The 26,834-nt window shown below is 43.5% G+C and overlaps 1 protein-coding gene across 1 annotated transcript; it reads right to left on the bottom strand.

The window, feature by feature from the left end:
• Positions 1 to 85: 85 nt before the first annotated feature.
• On the bottom strand, positions 86 to 26,627 carry SNAPC3 (small nuclear RNA activating complex polypeptide 3). The gene is made up of 9 exons (XM_030470921.1): positions 25,171 to 26,627; positions 20,706 to 20,783; positions 19,405 to 19,489; positions 17,464 to 17,568; positions 16,729 to 16,878; positions 9,425 to 9,507; positions 7,961 to 8,125; positions 6,870 to 6,977; positions 86 to 5,129 (listed from the first exon to the last, which is right to left on the bottom strand). The coding sequence occupies exons 1-9, from the start codon at positions 25,401 to 25,403 to the stop codon at positions 4,982 to 4,984; spliced, it is 1,155 nt and encodes a 384-aa protein (XP_030326781.1). The 5' UTR covers positions 25,404 to 26,627; the 3' UTR covers positions 86 to 4,981.
• Between the last annotated feature and the right edge of the window lie 207 nt (positions 26,628 to 26,834).

The following is a 26,834-nucleotide window of genomic DNA, read 5'->3' on the forward strand; positions in this document are numbered from 1 at the left end:
AAAAAACATCCTTACTTTGTGACCAGAGACACAAAAAAAAGCATTAAAAGCCTGAAAACAGAACTCTAGTATCTGATACTCGTTGCACAAGCAGTATTAAGTTTATTGCGGTCAAAACTGCTGTTCAGTCATCCTTGCTAGTTTGAACTAGTTACTATTTTTTTATGTAACTTGCCAGAAACCATGCCAGTGAATGTTTTTTTCCCCCTGCTAAATGTGCCACTCCTCCAGCGACCATGTATGGAACATGCAGTCACTTAGACACAAGCTGCTGGTAATGCCTGGTTTAACTAGTTTGACCAATTTTTAACTGTCTGTTTACATAGTGGTACACCCAAATAACATTGTGTCTACAGGCTCTCCTTCAGCAGAACCCATTACATTTATTTTTGGTCTCAATCTGTAAACTAGCTGCAATGTTAAGATGAGGCAGTATCAAAGGTTTGGTAACACGAGAAGGCCAACAGAGGAAGAATATTTACCTCAACATTCAGCAGCTCTATTCACTAGCAGCCGAATTTATGGAGCCAGTTTTGCTGTATTTGTACAGCAGACTTACGAGTATGCTGCGTGCTTTCTAGACTTACTAATTATAAGCTTTATACATGCAACCATATTTTTAATTTGTTGTTATGCTATAATTTATGTCAATGGATAAAAGCACAAGCACGTGTATGAATCGATACTGATCTCAGCACTAACACATGGCTTGTGCATACTGCCAGTGTTGCAGTGCTGCCTTCCTGCCCGCAGCCACAAGCAGCCTACAACCTCTGTTCTCTCTTCACAGCTCTATCGATCAAAGGGGAAGAGCTGCGAGGAGTGTCTGGGGGGAGGCCTCCATGTTGCTGTTCAAAGCAGCGGCTGATGGGTGACTTTCTGCACAGAACACAGCGGTGCTCAGTCACAGTAGCGCTGTGTAGCAACACGCTGGCTGCCTGGGGAAATGAAGGTACCGAGCTACAGGCACCTAGAGCCTGTAATAACGCCTGTATTTACAACACAGAATCCACTGAGGTGATTACGGGAAGTTAAAACTCAGAATGGAAAGTTTTAGTTTGCAGCAATGTAGTTAACGTTTTGAATACAGCCATCTCCCACGCCAAGATAAAAACATGCAAGTTGTTACTAAATGCTCAGCTTGCTTGCAGAGCTTTCCATAAGCACATAATTCATACTTGCATAATGAAATGGAAGGTGTCCATGTAGCAAAGGTGAATACCTTTCAGATCTTGAAGAGGGTACCTCAAGTTATACCTGGAAGATCAAAAGCCATGGCAACTCCCAGCATGAAAGTGTCCTCAGCAGATGGCCGTGGCATTTAGCCTCCGCAGATCTGGAGTTTCAATGGTCTCTGGTGTTGCGCAACAGGCTGCTGTTGTGGGGAGAGCTGTGCTGTACATGTTTTCACTGGACCAGCAGACAGCAGCATTCTCATTCAGCTTCCAAGTACAGGTAGTTATTTCACACCGGATACTGCATGTTTCTACATACAGCTAGTCACAAAATGTATTTTATAACCTTAGGAAACTAGAACAAGTTCTGCTTTCACCCTCAAAAGTGTTTCTCTAAAGATGTTAACTCAAATGGGAATTCTCGGATAGGCACTTCCTGATCTTGACCATTCCTTTGTATCAAACCCCCTTTTACCAAAAGAAGAGGCACTGTGGATTCAAGTATGCCAAATGGACTTTGCTTTTCAAACATGCGTCAATAGGCAAACACACATCTGCCACAACTGTTTGGAGATAATGGGTCACCATGCCCCTACTTCAAAGGCTTAATTGAGATAGATGCAGAGGTGAAGCTCCTGTGTGCTTCAGCTGACTCAGGAAGTCAGCTGAGTGAGTCACTGAAGTCAGTGGAGTCGTGCTTCATGCACTGAGCTGCTTGGCTTTTACTGCATTTACAAACCATACGTAACCTACACTCACAGACTCCCGCTGACTGTGGAAATGTCACTGCACCTTCCAGGACGCCGGGTGTCCATGAGCTGTGTCTTGAAAGGTACAGATTTCTGAGTGGGAACTGGCTAGGCAGTCAGACTTCACCTCCACAGGAATAAGGATGATTCTTTTTGCAGAAAGGAAACAAACCAGTTAATGCACAAAACTGAAAGCAGAGTTTGCTTTGAGAGAAGCATCCCTACTTCAATAGTAAAGTTTACTACAGCTTACAATACTGTGCACCCCTGTTGAGATGCTCATCATTAAAGCACACAGGGGGCTGTTGTGACCATGTTACATGTGCCCAGGAGCAGTAGGAAGTGACACTGCCCGTATGAGTCACCTTTTGCTTTGGAACTTTACACCAACAGTAAAGATCAAAGAGGCCTGTCCTCTTCCTCAACACAAGAAACAGCGTTCTGTATCACCCTCTTGACAGCAAGGCAAAAACTTGCACTGGGGACTGACTCTCCAAGACCTTTTGTTAGTTTGAAGTTAGTTCCAAAGGTTCACACTGGCACATCACTGAGTGTTTAAAAAAGATCAAAGCAAAACGCCAGCCACAGATTAAAGGTCAATGCTCTTCAGATGCAACAGATTCAACTACAGTTTTTAGAACTCTAGCCTTTTTGCTTCTCCCAGTAAGCACAGACACAAATCTTCATATGTCAGCAGGCACGGCCCTTCAATTTTCATTTAAATACAACTCAAATCGTTTCCAACTTACATACCCTTATATTATTACAATAATATTTTATTACAAGGGATTATTTATTACAAGAGATTTATTAAAAAAAAAATACTAATTGCTGATGGTCTTGCCCAGAAAGACATAAATACCAAACACAGAGACATGGGATTATTAAAGAATATATTTTCTCATTTCTCATCATGAAGTAATACGCCTGCTTGGAAGTTCTGATCAGCCACTAACCACACTAACAAGCATTTAACAAGCAGCCAAAACACGGATATCCAGCTGCTGTCATAGAAATTGAACTGCGAATCGGCAGCTGGGTGCGATGCTGGATTTCACTCACAGGACTCATTCTGAAAGACACATTAAATCAGGACCAGTCTCGGCTGTCCTGCTATAGCTCCTGGGAAGTATCTTTAAAAGCTATGATTTAGTGTAACCTTTTTGTTCCACTTGGCATTTGAGTCATTTGGTACGAAATAGGGCCTAATCACACAAAGAGCAGCTTCTCAAACAAGTTCTTCTCTGTTTCTAGTTAGGCACTGGACGCACACAACTCCTGCACCCGGACTTATTGGAAGTACAGGGCTGACCCTAGTGAAATCTCTACATCTGCAGGGACAGGAATCTTGAAATCTATTTGACCATAACTTTTTACTGGAAAGAAAGTAAATGGGTTGGGTGAAGGACAGCACACCAAGGCAGAATTAGCTTAATGAAAGAATAAAATCACATTTTGACCTCTCCTTTCTCCCTGCTGCTGAAGAAAAAAAATCTACACAAAAACCCCTTACTGATTGCTGCCTTAGAACTCAGCATAAACCATCCAACAAGCAAACAGTACCTGTAGAAATTATGCAAGCTGTCTACATGATCTTGGTTCCAATACTGAAGAGAATTCGGAAGCCCATATGTTACCAGGAGACAGCTGGAAAAGGAGGAGGTTGGGGCAGGATGAAGGGTACCGACTCACTGAAGTTGCAACCAGAATTGTACTGCAACTGCTGCTACAGCACCACAAAGCAGCCCAGCCTCAGCAGCCTGAATGGTGACAGTTCTGCAGGTTCCTGAGGGGTAAGGACCCATTCAGCACTGCCTGTGACAAGTGCCTTGTTCACTGCTCTGTCTTCAGCGTGCACAGGCCAACAGCTGCCTTATTTAGAAGACAAAACCCACTCTTTTTTTTTTTGTCTTAAACCCCCCACAGATTAATATTCACAAGACACTTCTGTTTCAAGACAGCTAAGGTAATCAGTAAGCACTTGCAGAATCTGCAGCCCCAGGACATGAATAGAATTTAATTTGTCAAATATACTTCTGTACACAGGTTATCAGAGTCAGCTGTCGTTTACTCCAACCAGAACTAGGGTTTTTTGAGAACTAGCTGAAGCTTTCAAAAGAAAAGCAGTAGCACTACTAGCTTGCCTAAACAGCAACGAAAGATCTCCACTAACATTCTCTGAATTCCAGACTTTCAGAAGCAAGGCACTGGATACATACATTCTGTCTTGGCAAGCAGAGTTTCAACTTAACAACAGACTAGCAAGTACAAATTGGTCATATTTTAAAAGCAACAATACTTACAATCACAGGATGATACTAAGAAAGAAGTGCACTATGAACTGTATGAACAGTTAAAACTACATGCACTGTAAAGAGTTAACAAAGTAATCTGGAAGACAGGCCACAATTCGGTAATCAGTGAAATGTAGCTTACTCATCACAGAATCAGCCCTCAGTCGGAATGCAAGGACAGCAGCAATTCAGAGATGCAAGCACACCCCCATTTGTAGGAAAGACCTTAGACGTTAACAAGCATCCTGAGCTTCCCTCTCAGAGCGTATTCTCCTCCCTAAAAATGCAGTGCTATCCACCCTTCTTCAGAGATGACAACTGCCAGAGTTTTCAAGGTGAGATGCCCAAAGACCATGTTTTCATCCTCTGAGGTTAACAGGGCCTTGGATGCACAAAACTTCTCTCAGTCGCGGCTGCTTTTGCAAGGTATTCTCTCTTGAAACGTCCGTATTTTTAGAGTCTCTAGTCTACAAACTACTGTCTTCTTGCCCAAATATATTAGAAAAATGTAGCTGATTAAAACAGATGTTTGAGCATATTTTTTCCATAATTACCTATCTTTTAAAATCATACTTGCTTACTCAGAAAAGCACACCAGAAAGACTTCATGTGCAAAAGGTTCTTTCCACCTCAAAGGAGAGGATTAAAGCCTAACCCAAACCTCAGCAGTACGCTCAAAACTCAAGCTGTGTGGCGGTTTCAACAGCCAGAGCAACAGTTTCACCAATGCACTTCACTGAATTCATTATGGCTCACGTTGGTTTCAGTTGAAAATCCCAGGATCGACATAAGGATATGCAAGAAACTCCCCCAGTTTATTGCCTTCCAGATCATAATGGAGCATCTGAAAACAAACATCACAGAAGAAACAAGGATCCTCTGGTGCCAGACTGTCATTGTTGGTTACCCACCTGCAGGTTACAAAACAAAAGTGTTTTCCATGCAAGTCCAACACAGTTGTGACACTGACTTCAGTATTTTACTCAGAGTTGGGGATGGCAACAACAAACGTCAATGATAATGTTACACCGACTGGGTACTATCTATACGGCATACCTCCCACCTCAGGCACATAGCTCTTTTCCAAACTCCACACCCATCCAGTGGCAACCCAGCTACAATCTTACACTGCTACAGGACCATCTCCTGAGGAGTTCCTCACGCCTGTGTAGCTGGTACGGAACATAACAAAAAAACCCTCCCCTAAAGCCCCCCAAAATATTAACAGGAACCTCCTGTCCACCTTGTGGCCATTTAAGTCATAAAAGATAAATCTGTTTGCCCTTAAGGTGAGAAAGTAAGAAACTGTGATGCAGAGCAGACACATGACTGACCCAAACTACAAATCTAAAAGAAGGACCTGGATGATGCACAAAAGACATGGAAAGGATTGCTGCACACTATGGCAAGCACTGAAGCTACCATGAACACAGCTGCCAGTACAAGGAGGGCTCACCAAGCAATTAATTTACGGTAGCACTCACGGGCCATGACAGCTCAAGGCCTCCAGTGATTAAGGATGCTATCTGCACAGATTAGAACATGTAGGGCAGCCAGCCAAAGCTGCTCTGCTATCCATGGTTTAGTATCTCCCCAGTTAAGCTTAGTGCTTAATCCTGGTTTTAAGTTAATGCATTTACATCACCTCTGGTAAAGCTCTCCCTAGCCCATCTTTCCCCCATACTGACCCTTTGGCTCCACCTCCCCTTATGGTCAAATGCCTCGCAGATTACAGCCACTTGCAAAGGCATCCTGTAGGCTCTGCTAGGAGCACCAGGATGGGCTCTCATCACCAGGGGAATCGGCTCTTTTCCTGATTCCAAGGAAGTCTAAGGCCAAATAAGCAACATAACAAGGACACAGCTGCCATGTCAAACTGAGGCTGAGAGCGTAAGCTGCCCTCGGGGAAAAGAAGTGCAGCGGGTGTTCTTGTAAGTAATTGATTCAGACCTGTAAAATCAGGGAGCCTAGTCTAGTCTGTAGAACTCCTTTAGAGACTCTTATGCTCTGTCTACTGAAAGGTTTTCTCATGTCTAAGTAAAGAGCAGTAAAATGAAGAGCACCAAATTCACATTCTGCTCTCTTAACTACAGAAAACGGGTGCATCACAAACAGTTCCTTCAAATATAGCACAGAGTTTTCAGGTAGAGGTTAGGAGTCCACCTCTGGGGAAAGCTAAATCGCTTAAAAAATCTCTGTATTTTACCACATTACACTTGAACAGATCCATTCTTCCCTCTACTTAGATGCTAGATTTAATGAAAGCTCAGTACAACTTATGGCAAATGAATTTGAATCATATATCTTGTCATAGGGGAAAAATGCAGCATTTTCCCCAAAAAGTATGATTTTCAAAAGTAATTGTTGAGAGCCAAGCTCCATGTATGCAAAAGAACGTGAGCCAAATAATTAACCTCTTCATCACTGCAGTTCTTTTGATCACCCTGAACACTACCGGCAGGAGGCCTTTTCCTGGGTAGAGAAAGGACAACTGCCCGAAGAGTAAGGCTGCAGAATATCTGCGTGGATATTTTTCACACACCTTATCAAATACGTACGGAGCTTTGATGGTTTTTATTTGTTTAAGTTATTAGCAGCACCTAGAAAGACATTTAAGAAGACAACTTAAAAAGATCGAGAAACTAGTGTACCTGGCTGTATACATTTTGCACACAAAGCATTTTCTGGTACATAGCCAGTGTTTCTTGATCAGCAAGGGATAGAGGTTCCTGTCCAGGCAGTCATCATAATGAATGAGCCTTGAGGGAAATAAATAAATACATAAAATACAATAAAGACTCGGCCACATAGGAATTTGTCTGAACATCAGCATGGACATTGAAGATAACGCATGATTTAAATTCCTGTGTAAACTCTGACTAGACTTCTGCTTAGCATTTCTTAACACAGACAAAGACCTGGAGACAGCCTGCTAGTTGCACCACCCATGGTCAGGAGTAAACTCAGTTTGTGCAGTAACTCAGAAATCTTCAGAACATCTGCTTTAGATGGTCTTTTCAAAGCTTTTACCTCCTACAGACCAACAGGTAAAAACATCACTAGATGAATGTTTAGAGGCTCATAAATCTGAGATCACCCGCTTGGAATGTCTATGCCCTTCTTTGTGTTGTATTCCTCTTGGGGCGCACCATTTATTAGCAATGCTTAGATACATCAGGCTAGGAACTCAAAACGATCTGCAACTCACTACAATCAGAGGAGTGCTCTCTTTATCCATTATGCACTGAGCAGAGTGTACACAATAGTTCTACCGCTGATGTGGTTGCCACCTCGCAGCCAGTACTGCCTCCTCTTCCTCTCCCTTGCCTACCTACCCCAGCCTACTACTTCCACTCCTCTGCTCTCTCTTCATCTCCTGCCCCTTTGCACCAAGTCTAAACTAACAAGCCTGCTGACTCCAGCTACTCCAGAATCGGTATGCAGATCTGGAGTACACAAGCTGACCTTGCACAGAAAAAAAAACTTTTCCCTGTGGGTGCCATTCCTCACATACCACAGTCATGCCGTGCTAGTTAGAAAGCTGTCCTTTTATGCAGACAAAAAAGGGAGATTGCTTTCTTCCTTGCAGAGTTAGTCAGATGTATGTGGAATAAGATCTTAAATAAGCCCTGTAGAAGGCAGCAGAATAATCTTAGTCTAACAAATATTCAGCCTTTGACATCTGAAGTTTGTCCACTGAAGGCTTGCTTTCAACTGCCACTCTCGAAGAGCAGTAGCTTACCTTATGTCTGTGATGATAATGATGTGCTCACAGTCCCCTTGGTGGCAGAAAAGGTATGGGAAGCCAATTTTGAGGGACAAATCATTAAATGTGTAGTCCTCCATATCATCAGACTGAAGATTTACATAGCCTCTGTCATGAGATTCTGACCACTCAATAATGGTTCTGAAAACAGAAAGGTCATCAACATAGTAATGCTATAAACGGTGAATGCACAGAAAAGGAAGCCCTTGGGGGACATGCAAAACCTGTCATTGAGATACAGTTAAAAAGATGGAAATCAAAACAGCTCATGACATTTTGTAATAATTTATTTCACAGCAATACCACAACCCCAGAGAACTCTGCACTGTTCTCATGGAACACCTGCCTTTAAATCCCTACCAGGCAGCTTCCTGAGGAGTTCTATGTAGTGTACACTCCTGACAGCACCCATCCAGGTCAGGATGTTTGCAGCACAACACTTCCCAAACATTCCAATAATTCAAGTTGCAAGCAGGTCATTTTTGTTCTCTTGGCCAACACCTTTGTTTTAATGTATTAAAAAGCTTTTTTTGTTTTTGCCAAGGAGAAAGAAAGCTGACAATTGAACAGTTAAACTTCCAAAATTGAGCACTGGAAGGGCACTGAAACACCTATTTCTTGGCTTTTCAGCACACTCCTGCATACAAGGCATTTCACTTCTACAAACTGTGTATGCTATCACAAGCCCTTCCATGAAGATCATTGTTGCTCACGGACAGAAAGGAGCAAAATAGCTTCTCTGGAGTCACACACCAAGTCTGGCATAACAAGAACAGAGTCCAAACTCACAGCTCATCCACACCATCCATTTTAACATCTTGGTCTCCTAAATCACACTAGTGTGTCAGCAAGCCCATACTTCCTTAAAACAAACTAGTTTGCACATTTTAAATGGGTATGACTTGCACTTTACCAGTGTGAGCTACAGTTCCAAATAAGAGACACCTGAGTCTCTTGGCAATACCACCTCAGATTTCTTTTTTCAACAGTGGCACAGTCCCCTTGTTGACTTCACCATGAAGGTATCCAGCGTATTTTCAAAACTGCATAGAAAGCTGACTTTCACACAGCTAAGCCTGCTGTCCTACCTCACAGGCAAGTCTTTTGGTGGTCATTACAACCAGGGAGGGCACTTAAAAAGCCTGTACAGACTGGCATCTGTCACAGCAATCCCATCCCAACAGAGCAAAACAGGATTTTAGGGGACAAATATGCATTCAGCCCCTTTTCAGACAGGAAGCGAGTGGAAGGAATAAGTAGAAGAAGTAAAGTTAAACTTCCATGTAAAAATCAGTTCAAAGTGAAAAGATAACAAGAAAGTCCATTCTAGCTTCATACGCAACACATTCCAGTCTTTAAACCACCACAGATCATCAACAAAACGAAATAAATTTCCTGTCCCTTAAGGTTTTCCTTAGTCAAAATCTACAAATACTGTACCTGCTCAGATCTCTGCATTCTGGGTATCTTTTATCGTTATAAAAGATGCCTTCAAAATAGAAGAAGGCAGATTTGTAGATATCCTGTGAGAGACAGAGAGAGGTCTGCATTAGTGTTATGGGAGATTAAAACACTTTAAACAAGAACAAATAAAAAAAGCAGCACTTTATGTATATAAACTATGTTGAGACCTCATTCTATAGGTTTCTAAGAAAAGCTTTGCACTAGTTTTAGATGCTGATGTGACAACAAGGCTTATATGATTGCCAGATGTGCAGTTGTTCTGCTGATACTATTGTCAAGCCATTACAGGTTATTTTAGTGCTCTTCTCATATTTCTATCCCCATCATAGGAGTTACGTATTTCTCCAAAATCACAGAACAGGAACTCAAGCATCACTGCACAAATTAAGCACTGCACAACACTGACAAAAAAAAAAAAAAAAAAGACTGATAATATTTTTGAAAATGAGTAAGATGTAGTGGGCTGACCCCCCACCCAGCTGCTCTCTCACTCCCCCTTATCAACAGGACAGGGGAAAGAAATGATGGGCAAGCTCACACGCTGAGATAAAGGCAGTTTAACCAGAAAAGCAAAGGCTGAGCACAGAAGTAAGGCAAAACCAAGAGGTCTGTTCCCTGCTTCCCATCAGCAGGCCATGTCCAACCACTTCCTGGGAAGCAGGGCTTCAGCTTGCATAGTGGTTGCTTTGAAAGACAAATTCTTTAACCTTTCCTCCAGCTCTTACTGCTGCACACAATGTCACGTGGCATGGGACATCCCTTTGGCCAGCTGGGGCCAGCTGTCCCAGCTACGTTCCCTCCCAGCCTCTTGCCTACTCCCAGCCCTTTGGCCATGGGGGGACCTGGAGAGAGACAGCCTTGAGGCTGTCAGCAATACTGATCAGCAATAGCCAAAACACTGATGTGTTATCACGCCCGCCTAGCCAAAAACACAAAGCGTGGCTCAGAAGAAAATCTAGCACCTTTCAAAATTCACCCTTAATTACAAAGTTTGTCACATACAGAAAGGCTATTTGTACCAGTCTCACTATCAAAGAGACATAGTAATTAACAACCTGTGGCACCCATACCAGCAGTGCAAGAGTCACTGGATTCCAAATTATCTCCAGAAACTGAGTTAACCCATGAATCCCCATTACACACATAATATATTCTGCAGCAGGACTACAGAACTGTTGACATAAAATCATATCCATTCATTAAAAAAAGCAGACTCCAGCTGCAAGCATCTCCTTGAGAAGGAACAAAATAAATAACAACAGAAAAACATCTTGTTGAAATAGCACAATCAAGTAGTACTCTGTTTATCTACCCAGTCTGCTCACATAACATTGACAGAGCTGTTCTCTCCTAAAGCCAATATTGTATTTTTACAGATTGGAGAACACGAGGCTGGAGATGAGCCCCATGAAAAGAGATCTGGGGGTCTGGGTTGAAGGCAAGTTGAATATGAGTCAACAGCATGCCCTGGCAGCTGAAAAGGCCAACTGCGTCCTGGAGTGCATCCAGCACAGCATCACTAGCTGGTCGAGGGAGGTGACTGTCCCACTCTGCTGCCCTGGTGCAGCCCCACCTTGAGTACTGGGTGCAGTTGGGGGTGCCTCAGTATAAGAAGGACAACAAACCACTGAAGTGTGTCCACCTCAGTGGACCAAGGAGGGTGCCCAAGGTGGTGAAAAGCCTCAAGGGCAAGACCTACAAGGAGTGGCTGAGGTCACTTGGTTTGTTCAGCTTGGAGAAGGCTGAGGGGTGACCTCGTGGCAGTCTATAACTGCATCACTGACAGGGCGGCAGCAGAGGGGGAGGTGCTGATCTCCTCTCTCTGGTGACCAGTGACAGGACACAAGGAAATGGAATGAAGCTGTGTTCAGACTGGACATTAGGAAAAGGTTCTTCAGTGGGAGGGTGGCTGGTCACTGGAACAGGTTCCCCAGGGAAATGGTCATAGCACCAAGCCTGTCAGAGTTCAAAGAGCATCTGAACGACGCTTTCTGACATAAGGTTTAGTTTTAGCTAGTCGTGCAAGGAGCAGGGAGTTGGACTATATGATCCTTATGGGACCCTTCCAACTCAAGATATTCTATGATTCTATACAAAATATTCTGAGGGGTTTTGCAACTTAAAACCAGCTATACAATAGGAGAAAGAAATGAACAGATCTACATTATATATATATACAGCCAAAATTAAGAGGGTGAAAACCATACAAACTTTTTCTTTAGATATAAACATCATTTAACATCAAAGAAAGAAGTAATTGTTTAATTAAGTCATACATCTGCTTCCCATAATTTCCATCCTCTGCTGTTGCTGTCAGAACAGCCTTTTTATAGACAAGTAGCTTGAGCAAAGCGAAGACAACCAGGAAAGGTTGTACTTTTTGATCTATGTAACTTTTTCATCTTTAAATTGTACTCTTCCAAGTTCTTTCTGGCATGTAAGAGGTGTTATTTTTGGTTTGTGCTACAACTCTTTAAAGACTGAGGCCAGATAGCAGTGTATTTTATCAAACTGATCACAACACATGTACAGGGCTTAAGAAACAGTTACAAGAAGCAGGAGACAGCCTCTGCAGCGGACCTTGAAGCAGGGAGATGCCTCAGACGAAAAACACACAGCAAGCAGGGAAACATATTGTTCAGGTACTTTATTATATTTTGCTGAAGAAAAATAATAGGGGAGTGTGGGGGGAAAAACCTTTGTTGCAAGAGCAATACAGCTCACATGCAAGTCTATCCTGGGCTGGAGAAAACAGGTTAGCTACCTTGCACAGCATTCACTACTGGAAGCTAGGACATGTTGAAGGACGCAGACTTAAACCCTCTCAATCCACTTCAGAGCAGAACACTTCCATAGTGACTGATGCTCAGAGATCCACTCTGCATACACTGTATAAGCAGCTATGCACAGCTACAACACACACAAGTGATGCTACAAAACACTACAAAACAAGTTACAGCATACTTTTTTCTTTCATATTTTCAATTGCACTTTGACAAAAAGCAGTGTTTTGTGACCTTTCAGAGAAAAAAAAAACAACTTTCTTTGCAATTATACACTGCAGATACTGCACGAAGCCCACAAAGCCTATTTAAATCCTGTATTTTCTTCAATTATACAGAAAACTGCAAGGAATCACAGAATCAACTAGGTAGGAAGAGACCTTTAAGATCATCAAGTCCAACCATTACCCCAGCATTGCCAAGGCCACCACTAAACCGTGTCACTAGGGGCCTTATCTACATGTTTTTGAACACTTCCAGGGACAGCGATTCACCACTTTCCTGGGCAGCCTGTTCCAATGCCTGACTACCCTTGCAGTGAAGAAATTTTTCCTAATATTCAGGAAAATATTAGGAAAATTCAGTTAGGAAACTGAATTTCAATTAGGAAAATAATCAGTCTAAACCTCCCCTGGCGCAGCCTGAGGCCGTCACCTCTTGTCCTATCACTTGTTACTTGGGAGAAGAGACTGACTCCTATCTCTGCGATAAGGCTGCCCCAAGGCCTCCTCTTTTCCAGACTAAACAACCCCAGTTCCCTCAGAATCCTTCACTCATGGGTCTCAAGAGCATTTTGATAAAGTATCTCTCCAATGTACATCAACACACAGACTTATCACAGTGAACTGGTCCCAGCCTCTACTCCACTGTGTACAGGACACATTACACAGCATCCCAGCTCTTAGATAAGTGAAGGTTGTATTTATTCATCAACAGATGCATGCGCAGGCAGGTCAGACTGATAATGACTGAGGAAGATTCTTCAAGGAGCTTGGTTCCCATCCATGATTAACTCGGTGACTGACTGCATCTCACAAGACATGCCTTCCAGCCCTTCCACCAGCTTTGTTGCCCTCCTCTGGTGCATCCAAGGACCTCCACATCCTTCTTGAATTGTGGGCCCAGAGCTGCACACAGGGCTCAAGGTAAGGCTGTACAATGCTGAATACAGCAGGATAACACCTCCTTCGACCGGCTGGTTCTGCTGTGTTTGATGCACCCCATGGTGCAGTTTGCCCTCTTGGCTGCCAGGGCACAACACTGACTGAGTTTGTTTTGGCCAGCATCCCCAGATCCCTTTCTGCAGGGCTGCCCTCCAGCCACTCCTCTCCCAGTTTATACTTGCATCCTATGTTGCTTCATCCTAGGTGCAGAATCCAGCATCTGGGCTTGTTAAATTGCATCCCATTAATTATTGCCCAATTAAGAAAAAGCAAAGAAGAAAAAGCACAAACCCCAAAGTAGCAAGAATGAGAGAGAAGTTAGGCCATTTATGCCAGTAAAATCCAAAAGTCTCTTACTCTCTGTGTCGGTTGACAAGCAATGCTTGTTTACTTAATGAATGAGAGCAGTAGCTTGATCCTTTCATTCACCCTGTGTACTCAAACTGTACTTCAAGAGAAGCAACAGCTGGCATCAACACATAACTTACACAGCCTTTTTCCTGCAGACTCTCAGAGCACCCTGACGATTTAAATCAGCCTCTAAGATCTTTAAGTTAGTCAGAAGTTATTTTCTCTATTTGGAAAAGCTAACATACTTCTGGCAGGTCATGGTGCCGCTCCCTTCCTAGGCTGGAAGGAAGAAAATTCTACCCCACTAATGGCTGACTTCCTGTCTGCTGAAGCACCACGCAGACTTTATTGTGAAGACTATACTGAACCCATACTTCAACGCAAGTTGCAAATTCACAGTCATGTTTGAGGAAAACAAACAAACGGAATGAATGCACACCACTGATTAACAGCTCCTGCTGGGAGGCAAGGCATGGTGGCATGCACGTACTTTGGGGAAATTACTGATGTGAGGAAGCCTAATCTCAACCTTGTTGAGGCCATGACAGGCTCACGTGATTTCTCTGCATGCCCAGGAGGATAGTTTCAGAACTCTCTGGTCTTGGAACTAATCAGCTAACACTTTACTAAATAATGGTAGAAAGACTCTTCCATTTAGTTTATGTAAATGAAAAGACTAGTATCTTTTCACTATTACATATACAAGTACGTAGCATCCTTCGGTTTCTCTCAGATTGTAGATGTCATTTTATTTCTATCATACTGATAAAATACTATATTATTAATATGTAATCTTGGCAAAACAGCTAGGCCCCAGGGTGATAATCAGTGATACAAAATCTAGCTGCAGGCCAGTAACTAGCAGAGTACTCCAGGGGTCAGTACAAGGTCCAGTTCTGTTTAACATCACAGAACCACAGAATCATTAGGGTTGTAAGGGACCTCTGGAGACCATCCAGTCCAACCGCCCTGCCAAGGCAGGGCCACCTACAGCAGGTTACACAGGAACACGTCCAGGTGGGTTTTGAATGTCTCCAGAGAGGGAGACTCCACAACCCCCCTGGGCAGTCTGTTCCAGGGCTCTGCCACCCTCAACGTAAAGAAGTTCTTCCTCACGTTGAGGTGAAATATCTTGTGTTTTAGTTTGTGGCCATTGCTCCTAGGCCTGTCACTGGGCACCACTGAAAAGAGTCTGGCACTATCCTCCTGGCACCCACCTATGAGATATTTATATGCATTAATGAGATACCCTTGATGATCTTAAAGATCATCAAGCTAGTTGATTCTATGGTTCTATTAATGAGATCCCCTCTCAAGTCTTCTCTTCTCTAGACTAAACAGGCCCAGCTCCCACAATCTCTCCTCACGAGAGATGCTCCAGACTCCTGATCATCCTTGTGGCTCTCCATGGACCCTCTCCAGTAGCTCCTTGTCTTTCTATTACTAAGACCAGAACTGTACACAATACTGCAGATGTGGCTTCATCAGGCAGAAGGGGAGAATCACCTCCCTGGACCTGCCGGCCACACTCCTCCCCAGGATACTATTGGCCTTCCTGGCCACAAAGGTGCACTGCCAGCTCATAGTCAGCTTATCATCCACCAATACTCCATCCGTTTTAATGGTCTAGATGATGAGGCGAAGTCTATCCTCAGCAAGTTTGCTGCTGCTGACACAAAACTGGCAGTGACTGATATACCAGACAATTATCCTGCCACCCAAAGAGACCTTGACAGGCTGGAGAAATGGGCCAACAGGAACTTCAGGAAGTTCAACAAGGAGAACTGCAAGGTCTTGCACCTGGGGAGGAACAACCCCATGCAGCACTGCATGCTGGGGCCCCTCACCTGGAAAGCAGCTTGGCAGAAAAGGTCCTGGGCATTCTGGTGGACACCAAGTTGAACATGAGCCAGCAGTGTGCCCTTGCAGCAAAGGAGGCAAATGGGATCCTGTGCTGCATCAGACAAAGTATTGTCAGCAGGTCGAAGGAGGTGATCCTTTCCCTCACCTCAGCACTGGTGAGGCCACACCTGGAGTCCTGTGCTCAGTTCTGAGTTCCTCAGTACAAGAGAAACATGGACATACTGGAAAGAGAGTTTCACAAGGGCCACAAAAATGAAGAGAGTGGAGCATCTCTCTTACGAGGAAAGGTTGAGAGAGATGGGACAGTTCAGCTGGGAAAAAAGAAGGTTCAAGGGGATTTCAGTACACAGGATGAGGTACAATGAGCACAGACTGAAACACAGGAGGTTCCCTCCGAGCATCAGGAAATGCTTTTTGTTGTGAGGGTGACTGAGCACTGGCACGGGCTGCCCAAGAAGTCTGTAGAACCTCCATCTCTGGAGATATCCAAAAGCCATCTGGACATGGTCCGAGACAACTGGCTGTATGTGGCCTTGCTTGAGCAGGGGAGTTGGTCCAGATGACCTCCAGAGGTCCTTTCCAACCTCAATTGTTCTGTGATATGATGTATTTTATATGTGATACATTATCATATCAGTTTCAGTATTTTCAATTAGAGTACTTTTTCTTTTTTGACTCCTTTTGCACACTCCCAGAGAACACCTGGCAACTGTGGGACAGGGGAATAGTCCTCACTCCTACTTTTGATCAGCACCCAGTTGCAAACACCACAGCATGTAAGTTCAGAGGGGCATGGTCTACATTTAGCTTTCTATTCCTATTTCTATTCTGGTGTTTTCCAATATAGCACTAAGTCAGACCCCAGGGATACATCTGTGTGAGAACTCATTACCAGCATTACTGCTTCCCAGCGGTAGCATTAATGATGTGTTTTTCTTGACATTGCACAAAACAGGTCAGCTTGGTGATGCCACCAGGAAGTTTCTACCTGCACTACAACCCACTGGCAGAAACAATGCAGCTGCATTTAGTGCTGAAGAAAACCAAACTCTGCTTCCCTCTCTCCTGTACGTTTTCAAAGTTCCTACTCACGCAGAGGGTTCCACATAGAAGATTTTACCTTGCTTACGTGTTCTGGTGCTTGATCTGGCTGACTGCTGAACTCACCACCTATCTGGAAGTCACTGACGCAGGAAATTGAGTCCCTCAGCTCGGTGAGCTTCTGGCTGCCCAGTACAAGGACTGTCTGATAGGGTTTGTAATCTTTATGCTATGAAGAAAACAGCATACAAATTTATATAAAAATCACTTGTCAGCATTAGTACTGCTCTTCAGCTGTCAGCTTGAGAATCATTTAGGTTGGAAAAGACCTTTAAGATCATCAAGTCCAACCATTAACCTAGCACTACCACATCCACCACTAAACCATGTCAGCATACAGCACATCACCTCGTGTGCAAGATTTTAAACAGCATTTTGCCTCATCCTCTCCTAAGGCTGCCATTTATTAGTTGTATTTAGTCACACTCCCCACCAGAAAGTGCAGGAAAGATAGGTACTTTGAGTGTACTTATCCCAGATCCAGAAAGAATACTTCAGGATTTGTGTATTTAGTTTCAGATTTTGAGCTTTCTGCGAAATCAATTAACTGCTAAGTAATTACTGTAAAAATTTCCTTCGGTAAACCACTAACAATGAAAGCCAGATTCTGGAAAAACTCTTAAGAAGTTACCACAGTTGAAGGGTTTACCACACTCCCTCAGTGGACTCACTAATTTTAACAGCTTAGGAAAGCAAGATATTACCCAAGTAGGGAAGAAACATTAGAATACAAACTAGAGAATTTAGTACCAACCTTCTGAAATATGACAGGGTAGAATATGTTCAGAGTTAAAAGTAGCTCTCCCTCCTCAACTAGATCTGTTGGACTGTCTGGCCTCTTTCCACTTGCATGTGATTCCTGGAAGATAAAGATATGTATGTGTATATGTATATATATTAGCAACTGCTTATATATCACAGCCCCTGGATAAAAGTCTGAGAAACACTGTTCTAACTGTAACTCATTTTTGACTGTGTAGCCTTCTGAATTGGTAACAGCCTACTTCCTCCAAGACGGAAAGGTGAGAAAGTGCTATAATTACCAATTTCAAGCATCTCCCCTCATTCCTCAGCTCTGTGAAAGCTAAGGTGCTTTCAGCAATTATGAGATAGCTGGCTATTCCTTGTGCACTGAGAGGCCCTGCATAAAGGAATTAAAGCTTGCTGCCACTCTGCCCTTATGGAATCCAGCTGCTACCAACTTCCATCATTTAACGCTTTTAAATGTTGTCTGAATGCATTCACATGTAAAGGGAGATTACAACCCTCAACTTGAGAAAGACAGGCCTAGAAAACAGCCACAGGATGAAGTATATGAAAATAAAAATTAATGCAACACTTGCTCTTATTAGGGAAACTTGACACTGCTGGGGGTCTCAATCTCTCCAAAATCCAGCACTACCCTTGCCATACTACCGTTCTAGAAAAGAAGCAAAAGCATTTCCACACTTCCATCCTACTTTATGTTTAAGACAGAGCCCAGCTGTGAGAATAAGGAAGGGCACGTTTCAGTAGCAGTCAGTTTCCCTCTTTTCAACAAATCAAGAGAGAATACTGACTGCATAAACACTTCACACCAGCACTTCAGATTCAATAACAGGAGCATGTACTGATATGAGACTTCAGTTCTGAGATCCTTGCATCTCCCTTCTTCATGTGACACATTCCAAACTCATGTTTCTTATTGCTCTCTTCCTGTTCTAGGACACCATGGTCCCAACCAGCTGTGACACAGAAACCCATTGCCACAGCTTAAAGAATGCAGTAACTGATCATGTACTCATTCTTCAGAAACAGAACACACCACTTGTTGAAACCCTCTATGAAGTTTCTATTGTTAAGTATTTGCTGAGATATGTGCTAGGCTAAGAGTTCAATATAGCTGTTGCACCTCAGTTCGCACGCAATGTTTAAATCTGGGCCTCTGGACAGTTGAAACAAAACCACTCATGACAGACCAGGAAACCTCAAGGGTAAAAAATGTTTAATAGGCACAAGGCTCCTTCCCCACTACACCTCCATCCCTAATTTTTACAGAATTCATGGCTTGCTTGCTCCAGCCTTGGCCTCCACCACTGCAATATTTAAGAACTTCAGTTTTCTTGTTTCAGACTTTAACTGTGAAGAAATCTTAAAAAAAGAGGTACTAAGCATAGTTAAAGGAATTCCAAGATGGCTTTTGCAGGGCTGATCACTACGCTCCTGGTTCCTCTCAGCTCAGAACCTTGGGTTACAAAGCTCAGAGTTAGGATCTTACTGCCACCATGTGGCAGTCCTACTGTCTTCCTCCTTCAGTCCTATAGAAACTAGCTCACGATCATTTACACATTTCCAACAGAGGACTCCAGGAGCAAAACCTTTATGTGTTTTGTCTACCTCTACGATAAGTTCACATGATCCTCAGTACACCTGATCACCTACATAGTGCTTTAGTAACAACCAAATAAAAGCAGACATACAGCAGTAATGAGATGGAGTTCCTCTTTAGTACTTTCGGTACTTGCAGACCATAAGAGCAGAGTTCCCCCCCTATCTTTCTATAACATGTCTTTAATCGTAATCATTACCTGCAAACCCCTACCTGCAAATATTTACATTGTATAGAGATTCACAGCGATGAAAAAACACAGCAACCAGAAGTTGGACTTCTGCTGTACTGAACTATCTTGAGATCCTAGGATGACAGGGAACTTACCATCTCATAGGCAAGAGTTTCTTGTCTGCAAGCCCGATCCACAATAATTGTTTCTTCTCTCCTCTCTAATGCCTCTTTTCTAATTCTGAGGGGCAGGAACACAGGTCAAAATTTCATTCAACAACTTCCATGCAGAATCTGTAGGTATACTTTTAAATAACACAAGCTATTACAGCTCAGCTTCAAAGAGCAGGACTTTCGGCTGTCTTAGTACAAAAGACTAACTTAAAACACTCTCGTCTCCTGATTCCCCTAAAACCTGGTCATACACAGCTGGCGTGTAGATTTCAGCTTTGTTTTTCTTTTCTCTTGAGTGCAAATCACAGGTTGTTTGTGGGCAGTTTTACACTTATGAGAAAAAATACAACAACAGCAAAATGTTGTGTGAGGAAGCTTTTATAGAAAGTATGCTTTGCTACCTTCAAGGAACCTGTTTCAACTATCCCTCGCCCTTCAAAGGAATTCAGTTCATGTTCAAGCAAAAAACAGGAAAAAAACATGAATACTCTCAACTCCATGACATAGATACTTTTCTAAAAAAAATTCAGTATCATTTGTAGAAGAAAGAGTATCATACACAGAATAGCTACTAAAATAAATGTATTTAACTCCTGCATGAACACCAAATGCTTTTGTACCTCCGGCACAAGCCCATCTACTCTCTAGACCTTCCCAAAGGTTTTCAGTAACAATCAGGCTTAATAGTGATGACAATCCTAACACATTTCTTTACATTCTACACAAACTGAAATTCAAGTATAGCAAAGGCCTGAACTGGCTGAGTAGGAATTCAAAGTTCACTAATTGATAGAAACTAAACGTATATTGTTCAACCTCTGAAATGCAGAGTAGGTTTAGATAAAGATATTATCTGGCTATGACTTCAGTACTTACGCTTTGGATGTTAAAATGTGACTGCGGGTTACTAGCTGTAAGGGCTACAGATTATTTCACAAGGCTTTGGAGAAACCTCCCACCAACAATTATGAGAAGTCCCCCACACACTCTAAATTTAGGCACTAGTTCAGAAGGACCTAGGTCCAGAAATCCTAAGTTCTTCCAATAAGAAAGATGGCATATTCTGTCTATCTTAATAAAAAATTCTTAAGTAACATCCAAGCAGAAGGCTCATACTAATTATCCTATCATAAGCTGGAGTTTCTGGCCTTAGCGTATTTCTGGACACAGCTTCAGAAAGCAGACCATCACCTGGAAAGGGAACAAGCAGCCAGCCATGCTTTTGTGTGTGTTTTCTACCCCACCCCATATCAAGATATTATGAGTGTACTGTAACAACATACTGAAGAGTTAGCAGACGGCTATCTTCAGGAATAACACCTGGGTCCTCTTCTTTACCAGAAGACATTAACATATCAATGCTAGGACAATAAAAAACATAAAATCACTATTATACATTGTCATACTTTATAACAAAAATCAGTTAAGCTATTTTTAAAAGGAACAAAGACAGAAAAATGTGAATACACAAGATGATAGCCTAAATCAGGGGAAAAAGGCAGTATGGTTGGTAAGACAAAGAACCAGAAGACAAGAGTTCCTGAGTTTATATCTGGCTTTCACAGAGATTGAGTAAATTTTCTCTTCTCATTCTGCCTAATGGAGCATAACTGCCTAGAGAGGTTTAACAAGCCCTGCTCAAAATGTGTTTCCAGTAATTTTTATAAACTAAAAATGCACTTGATTATTTCAAATCTCACCCCCTTAGTTTGATTTTCTGATGATATATGGCAAAACAGATGCAACCAAAAGGAATCGCCAACCTCAACATGTATAGTAAGGCTAAGTAACCCCCCTCAGGTACAAATATGGGCAAGCCACCACATTTACACGAGCTGTCATTACTGTATTAAGGTATTAATTTACGCCACATTTCTTCCAGTGGGAATAAGACATTTCCGTCAGAAGTGACAGGTCCACTCTTCCTTGTATCCTGCTTTCCATCCTCAGACCCTTTCCACTCTCACTCTTCTTATGTTTGCACAGAATCCAGAGCAGAGGTAACCATAGTTTTTTGCTGTAGTGCAAATCCCTGCAGGTTGTGGGAAGGAAAAGTGGAACTGCTATGGCTGCACCAATGACTTAGAGTGATCATACAAACATTAGATTTTCATAATCACACGCACTGAAGTCTTGGAAGGCTTTGCAGTATGGCCTTTTACACAGGCCACACTGGAGCTCCTCCTGGGTAACTCCACTACAGCAAGTGGAACCACACCACTAACATTTGGTCCACCTTCCTGAGGAAACCAGACTTTACAAACGGAAAACATGTGCTAAACCCTCCAGAAATTAACGATCAACAGTCAGTGCCATACACCTAACAGATGAAAGTGCAGGCAATACGAAGCATGCACCAGGCACACCTCACTTCAGCCATAAACATGGGATTCCACCGTGTCCCCTTTCCTGCAAACAAGACAAATGCGCACAGTGCAATCAGTTATAGCAGAAGGGAAAACACTGGCCATACTGTTTAATGGACACTGAAGTGAACTGTAGGAGAGTACCAAGGAACAACAGTTGAAGGTCCCACCTGAAAAAAACATGCAAAGTGCTATACGAAATTTATGTCCCCATAAGGTATTTTAAGGCAGCTAGAAACAAAAAGGCCAAAGGAAATTTGGACATGGAAACAGACTGTCAGTGCAGCCTTTAATCACAGTGACTTTACTTTTCTCAGAATATCCTGGCAGCACAAAGACCCTTCTCAGTTTTAGAAATTCAAAGATGCTTTAGCATTTTGTCTGATAATTTCATAGTAAGCAGATACAGTGTTTGTATTACTCTTCATATTGTATATGTTTTAAAGGCAGTACTTTCATCACCTTTGAGACACTAATACTACAAGACGCTAAATACTAATACGTTAAGACGCTAAGGCTAGCTTAATGCAGCTTTATAACACGTCCCTACAGATATTTACAACTACCCCTTCTAATAAAACAAGAAGGTGAATTAGGGCTGAAGTGGAATAAGGTAGCTGTAAGCCTCACCTCTGTTGACCTACCTAAAATCCACACTGATTTGAGACACAGCCTGTCCTACATGTACACAACAAATCACTCAAAAGGCAAAACAGAATAATATAGAATCATAGAATCATAGAATCGTAAGGGTTGGAAAGGACCTTAAGATCATCTAGTTCCAACCCCCCTGCCATGGGCAGGGACACCTTGCCCTAAACCATGTGGCTCAAGGCTCTGTCCAACCTGGCCTTGAACACTGCCAGGGATGAAGCATAACTCAGCATCTCCAACATTCAAGCACTTTGGTTGCTCAAACACCAATAATGAATTCCAAGGTAAACCTCTGCTCACAGGCCGCCAAGGCATTTGAACAAAACTTAAACCTTTACCCTACCAACACCTTGGTTATTTAAGAGAACTACTGATGCTATTTCCTAGCTAAGGACACCACTTCCGCACCTGTTTAAAATCTGATGAAAACCCAAGCAATGTCTTAGCAATTGTCTGCATGCAATTTAAGCAGCACGCAAAGCATTTCTACCAAGTCAAATTTAAGCGAGTGAAGATGGACTTTTTTTTTTTTTCCCCTGCATTCTGTTTGCAGGAGTGTATTACAGGAATAAAATATAAGAAAAACAAAAATCAACCACAACACACTGAGATGCACAAACAGCATTTAAGCATTATGCCATTTTTCCTTATCAGAAGACTCTAAATGGTCAAGAATACTTAAACGCACACTATGTCACTACATTCTAAAAAAAATTAACTTCATTATGAGTCCACGAAATATTCCCTTAACCTATTACTATTTTAAAAGTAGATAAAGGAGGGGTATCCACATCTTCCCATTTCTCTTCCACCCAAAGAAAACCTCAACTTGCCAGAAGTTCCCTGACAAGTAGTTCGCAGTCAGAAAAATCTGTGTTTATATCCAGGATGTGCTCATTTCAGTGCCTAGAAAACCATATTTATGCTGATAACAAATGTGTCCCCAAGACACCATAGAATAGAACTTGGTGTAGTCCAGTGTTCATCTCTTCTCAAGGGAGGAATACAAACAACTCAGAGCGGCCAAGTGAAAGTGATCAGAGGTAGCGATTTGAGGTTGGCCAATGTTAAGGAGAGACTCAGGAGGTTAGGACTATTTAATTTAAAAGCAAAAACACATGGAGATTAGGGATTGGGATTTCCAGCCTGCGCAGGGGACAGGTCACGCCAGGATGTGCAGGTTTATCTTCATTCTTCTGCAAAGCCAACAGGCAGCTGTCAGATGATCTGTTCTCTCCCATCATAGACTCCCCATCCTTTTTTTTCTTTCCCAAACCTTTTCACAGTACACTCAGCAGCAAACAGACAGCACAGCTCTGTAACACCAGCAAACACAAACAGCAGACAAAATAGCATAGTCGTGTACTGAAGAAAGCAGAACAGAAAGCAGAATGAATGAAGAAAAAAATAAACAAAATATAGAAAATTTGTTTGGAATTCCATTTTCACATTTTCCATAATTTGGGGAATAACTCTGAAAACATTAGATGGACATGCTCATGACACAACACCTGCATTTTTTATATGCATCTTTCAACGCAGACCACTGAAGGAAAATCCTAGCTATATTTACCAAATTATGCCTTCTAAATTGCTTCTGAGACTATGTCCATTCTAATCAGTGCCTGAAAATGAACAATCTCTATCTTGCATTCGCATAGCTTGTAAATACTTCTGCACCCTCCAGGAAACAGTAAGTGAAGGACAGAACTTGCACGAAGCTATACAGATAGCAACAGAACTCTGACATGTCTTTCTTAGTGATGAGCTACACAGACAAATCGTTAATTGTGATACTTTCTGTACGATTTACTGCCTGAAAACAGGCCTTTCCTACAGGTGAGAGATGATTCTCACTATTGACATGACCTAAAAGCCTTCCAGCTGCAGTATATTTGATTTCTAGATGGTTCTCTTCTTCTTTCAACACTAGTTTGCAATTCACTGGTCCACAAACATGAGTGAGTTACAAGTGCAAAACAAGAGAACGACTTTTCTTTCCCAGCCCCAGTGCCACCTAGGCTGTTTGGGCAAACAGCGCTATCAGCACAAAGCAGCACTTGCATAGTTTTGACTTCATTTCCAGCCCTGACAGAAAAGAGTCAGTAGAGGCTAAGGACCAAGGTAAGCTCAAAAGTTAATGTATGTTGCCATTAGCAGGGCTTATCTAAATGATGTTAACAAAAAGAGATGCCTGGCTCTTTTTCTTCATGGAAGGTATGCCTTTCATTTTGCAACTGGGGCCTCCTAAAACCATGTACACATTCCTGTAACTTCAAGTTCTACCTAACAAGTAACACGTTTCTAAGTATTTACTTAAGTAATTTGTTAAGTGCTGAACTGTTCATGCCGTAACACAAAGTTTCCGCTAGAGGGGCGTTACCTTCTAGAAACACGGTGTTTTCCTTTTCCACGGCGGATGTACCCGGGAGATAAAACCCCCTACGGGGCCCAGACCCGCAAACAGCCGTTCTCGGCAGGTTTGCCCGAGCACCTCTCGCCTCTCTTGGGGAACCCGTGCAAAGCCTGAGCGACAGCACCTACAACCCCTGCCCGGGGCGGCCCCCCCTGCACCACACCGACCGGGGCCGGAAGCTTCCCGGTCGGGTTGGGGCAGCATCTCCCGGCGTGGGGAAAGCCGGAGGTTTCAGCCTTTCAGCCCTTCCTCGGCACGCCCGGCAGGAGGAGCCCCGCGTCCCCCACCCGCTGCCGGCCCCGCGGCCACCACCTGCACACTTCCTGCAGCTCGGGCACCATCGCCACCTCGCAGCCAAGCTCCGCCACTACGGCCGCGTCCTCGTCGGCCGCCGCCTCTGCCGCCAGCGAGAGGTCGGGCGGCCCCAGGTGCCGCCTCCAGCAGCCGCCGAGCGCGCCCACGCGGAACGCGCGGGTGTACAGCTCCGCCGCCTCATAGTCAGGCGCAGCCCCGGCCGCCGCCGCCGCCGCCGCCGCCGCCGCCATGGCCGCCGGGCCCGCGCGCCGCCCACTGGGGCCTGTAGTCCGCGCAGACCGCGCGTCACGGCGGGCTCAGGCTCCGCGGCCAGGTGGGCGGGCCCGGCAGCGGCGGGTCTCCGTAGGCGGGCGTGGGGGCACAGGGAGGCTGCCGGGATCGGAGCGGGAGGCTGCCCGCCGAGGGGGCGGGGGCGCGCTGAGTGCCGGGGCGCCGGGCCGGTCTGTCAGCGGGGAGGTAGAGCGGCTGCGGAGCTCCTGCTGAGGCGTTCCTGGGAAGTGCTTGGCGGCGGTCGTCCCCATCGCCTAAAGAAAAACCTGAAGTTATTAAGATGCGCCGTGTCCGTGTGTTTACAGCGGTACAAAGTCTTCCATCGTGCTTAATTGAAAAGCTGAATTTTCTGCTGCCGAAGTGAAAATTTAATGCTTGCCAACCCTCTCTCTTGTATCATTAGTGTGTTCAGTAACACCACGAACAAGGTTCCTGAGCTAGATAACAATTTACTAGCACTGCTTATGCCATCGCTTTAAAAACATGCATCTGTTGGCCTCCATCTTTTTTCCTAGCCATGTGGGGTTAGTGGTGTGCTCCAGGAGCAAGGTTTTTTAGGGAATATACAACGAATGCCACAGCGGACAATTGGAGAATTTTCTTGTGTTAGAGCAGCTGAGAATGCCCCACTGCAACAGCGTGACAAAGCTGCTGTGAGCACAACCTGTTGAGAAAGAGGAAGAAGTCATTCTGGATTGAGAGAACCTGATGTACCTGTTGTTCATACCAGTTGAACCACAGCCTTCTCACTTGCTTCAAGCCAAAACATCTCATTACTTCTTTAAACATCAAAATAATACTCAAAAAGAATGTGTGTTAGCAGGTGGATTGTTGAAGCAGAGGGGAAGGATAAAACTAGGAAAAGTTCATGAGAAGAGCTTGAGTCTTCGCAAGCTGTGTGGAAGGGTTAGGGTGCTGACAGTAGAAGAAGGTCGTGACATTTGCCTGCTGCTTTCACAAAGGAGAGTATTAAGGGGGTACATAAGAATGTAATAGAGCAGCCCGGTGATATAAGAGCATGTTTTGCTTTGGTTAGCAATAACAGCATCGTCTAAAGCCCTTACACCTCCCCCAGTTATATTTAGACTTGCAGTGCATTTCAGTGCTGAATTTATTTATTAGCTGTCACTCACCTCTGCCTCTTAATTGCAGTTATTATTCCACATTATAGAAATCTTGTTAAGCTTCAGCCTCTGCTTTCTTCATCCGTCACCTTTGCACATCATGGCACTCCCCAGCTCTGGAAGAAGCTCTTGATTAAGGGCTGTTACTCTTACTTCCTGTTGTATCCTCCCTGAAACTTACCAGTTGTTCTGTGAGGGATTCTCATTCCAATTTCCCAAACCATGCCTGCCTTTCAATGTGCCTGTTTATATTAAGAACATACCTTT

Source organism: Strigops habroptila, chromosome Z (assembly GCF_004027225.2).
Source record: "Strigops habroptila isolate Jane chromosome Z, bStrHab1.2.pri, whole genome shotgun sequence".
NCBI classification, from domain to species: domain Eukaryota; kingdom Metazoa; phylum Chordata; class Aves; order Psittaciformes; family Psittacidae; genus Strigops; species Strigops habroptila.

Bases quoted from the DNA above. Each gene is read 5' to 3' on its own strand.
- SNAPC3 (XM_030470921.1), bottom strand. From the start codon at position 25,403: ATGGCGGCGGCGGCGGCGGCGGCGGCGGCGGCCGGGGCTGCGCCTGAC. The intron at 19,490-20,705 runs GTATGTTGTTAC...CCTGCCCCTCAG, and splicing joins AGCCGTCTGCTAACTCTTCA to AATTAGAAAAGAGGCATTAG. The intron at 8,126-9,424 runs GTACAGTATTTG...TTCTGTTTTCAG, and splicing joins GAATGCAGAGATCTGAGCAG to AACCATTATTGAGTGGTCAG.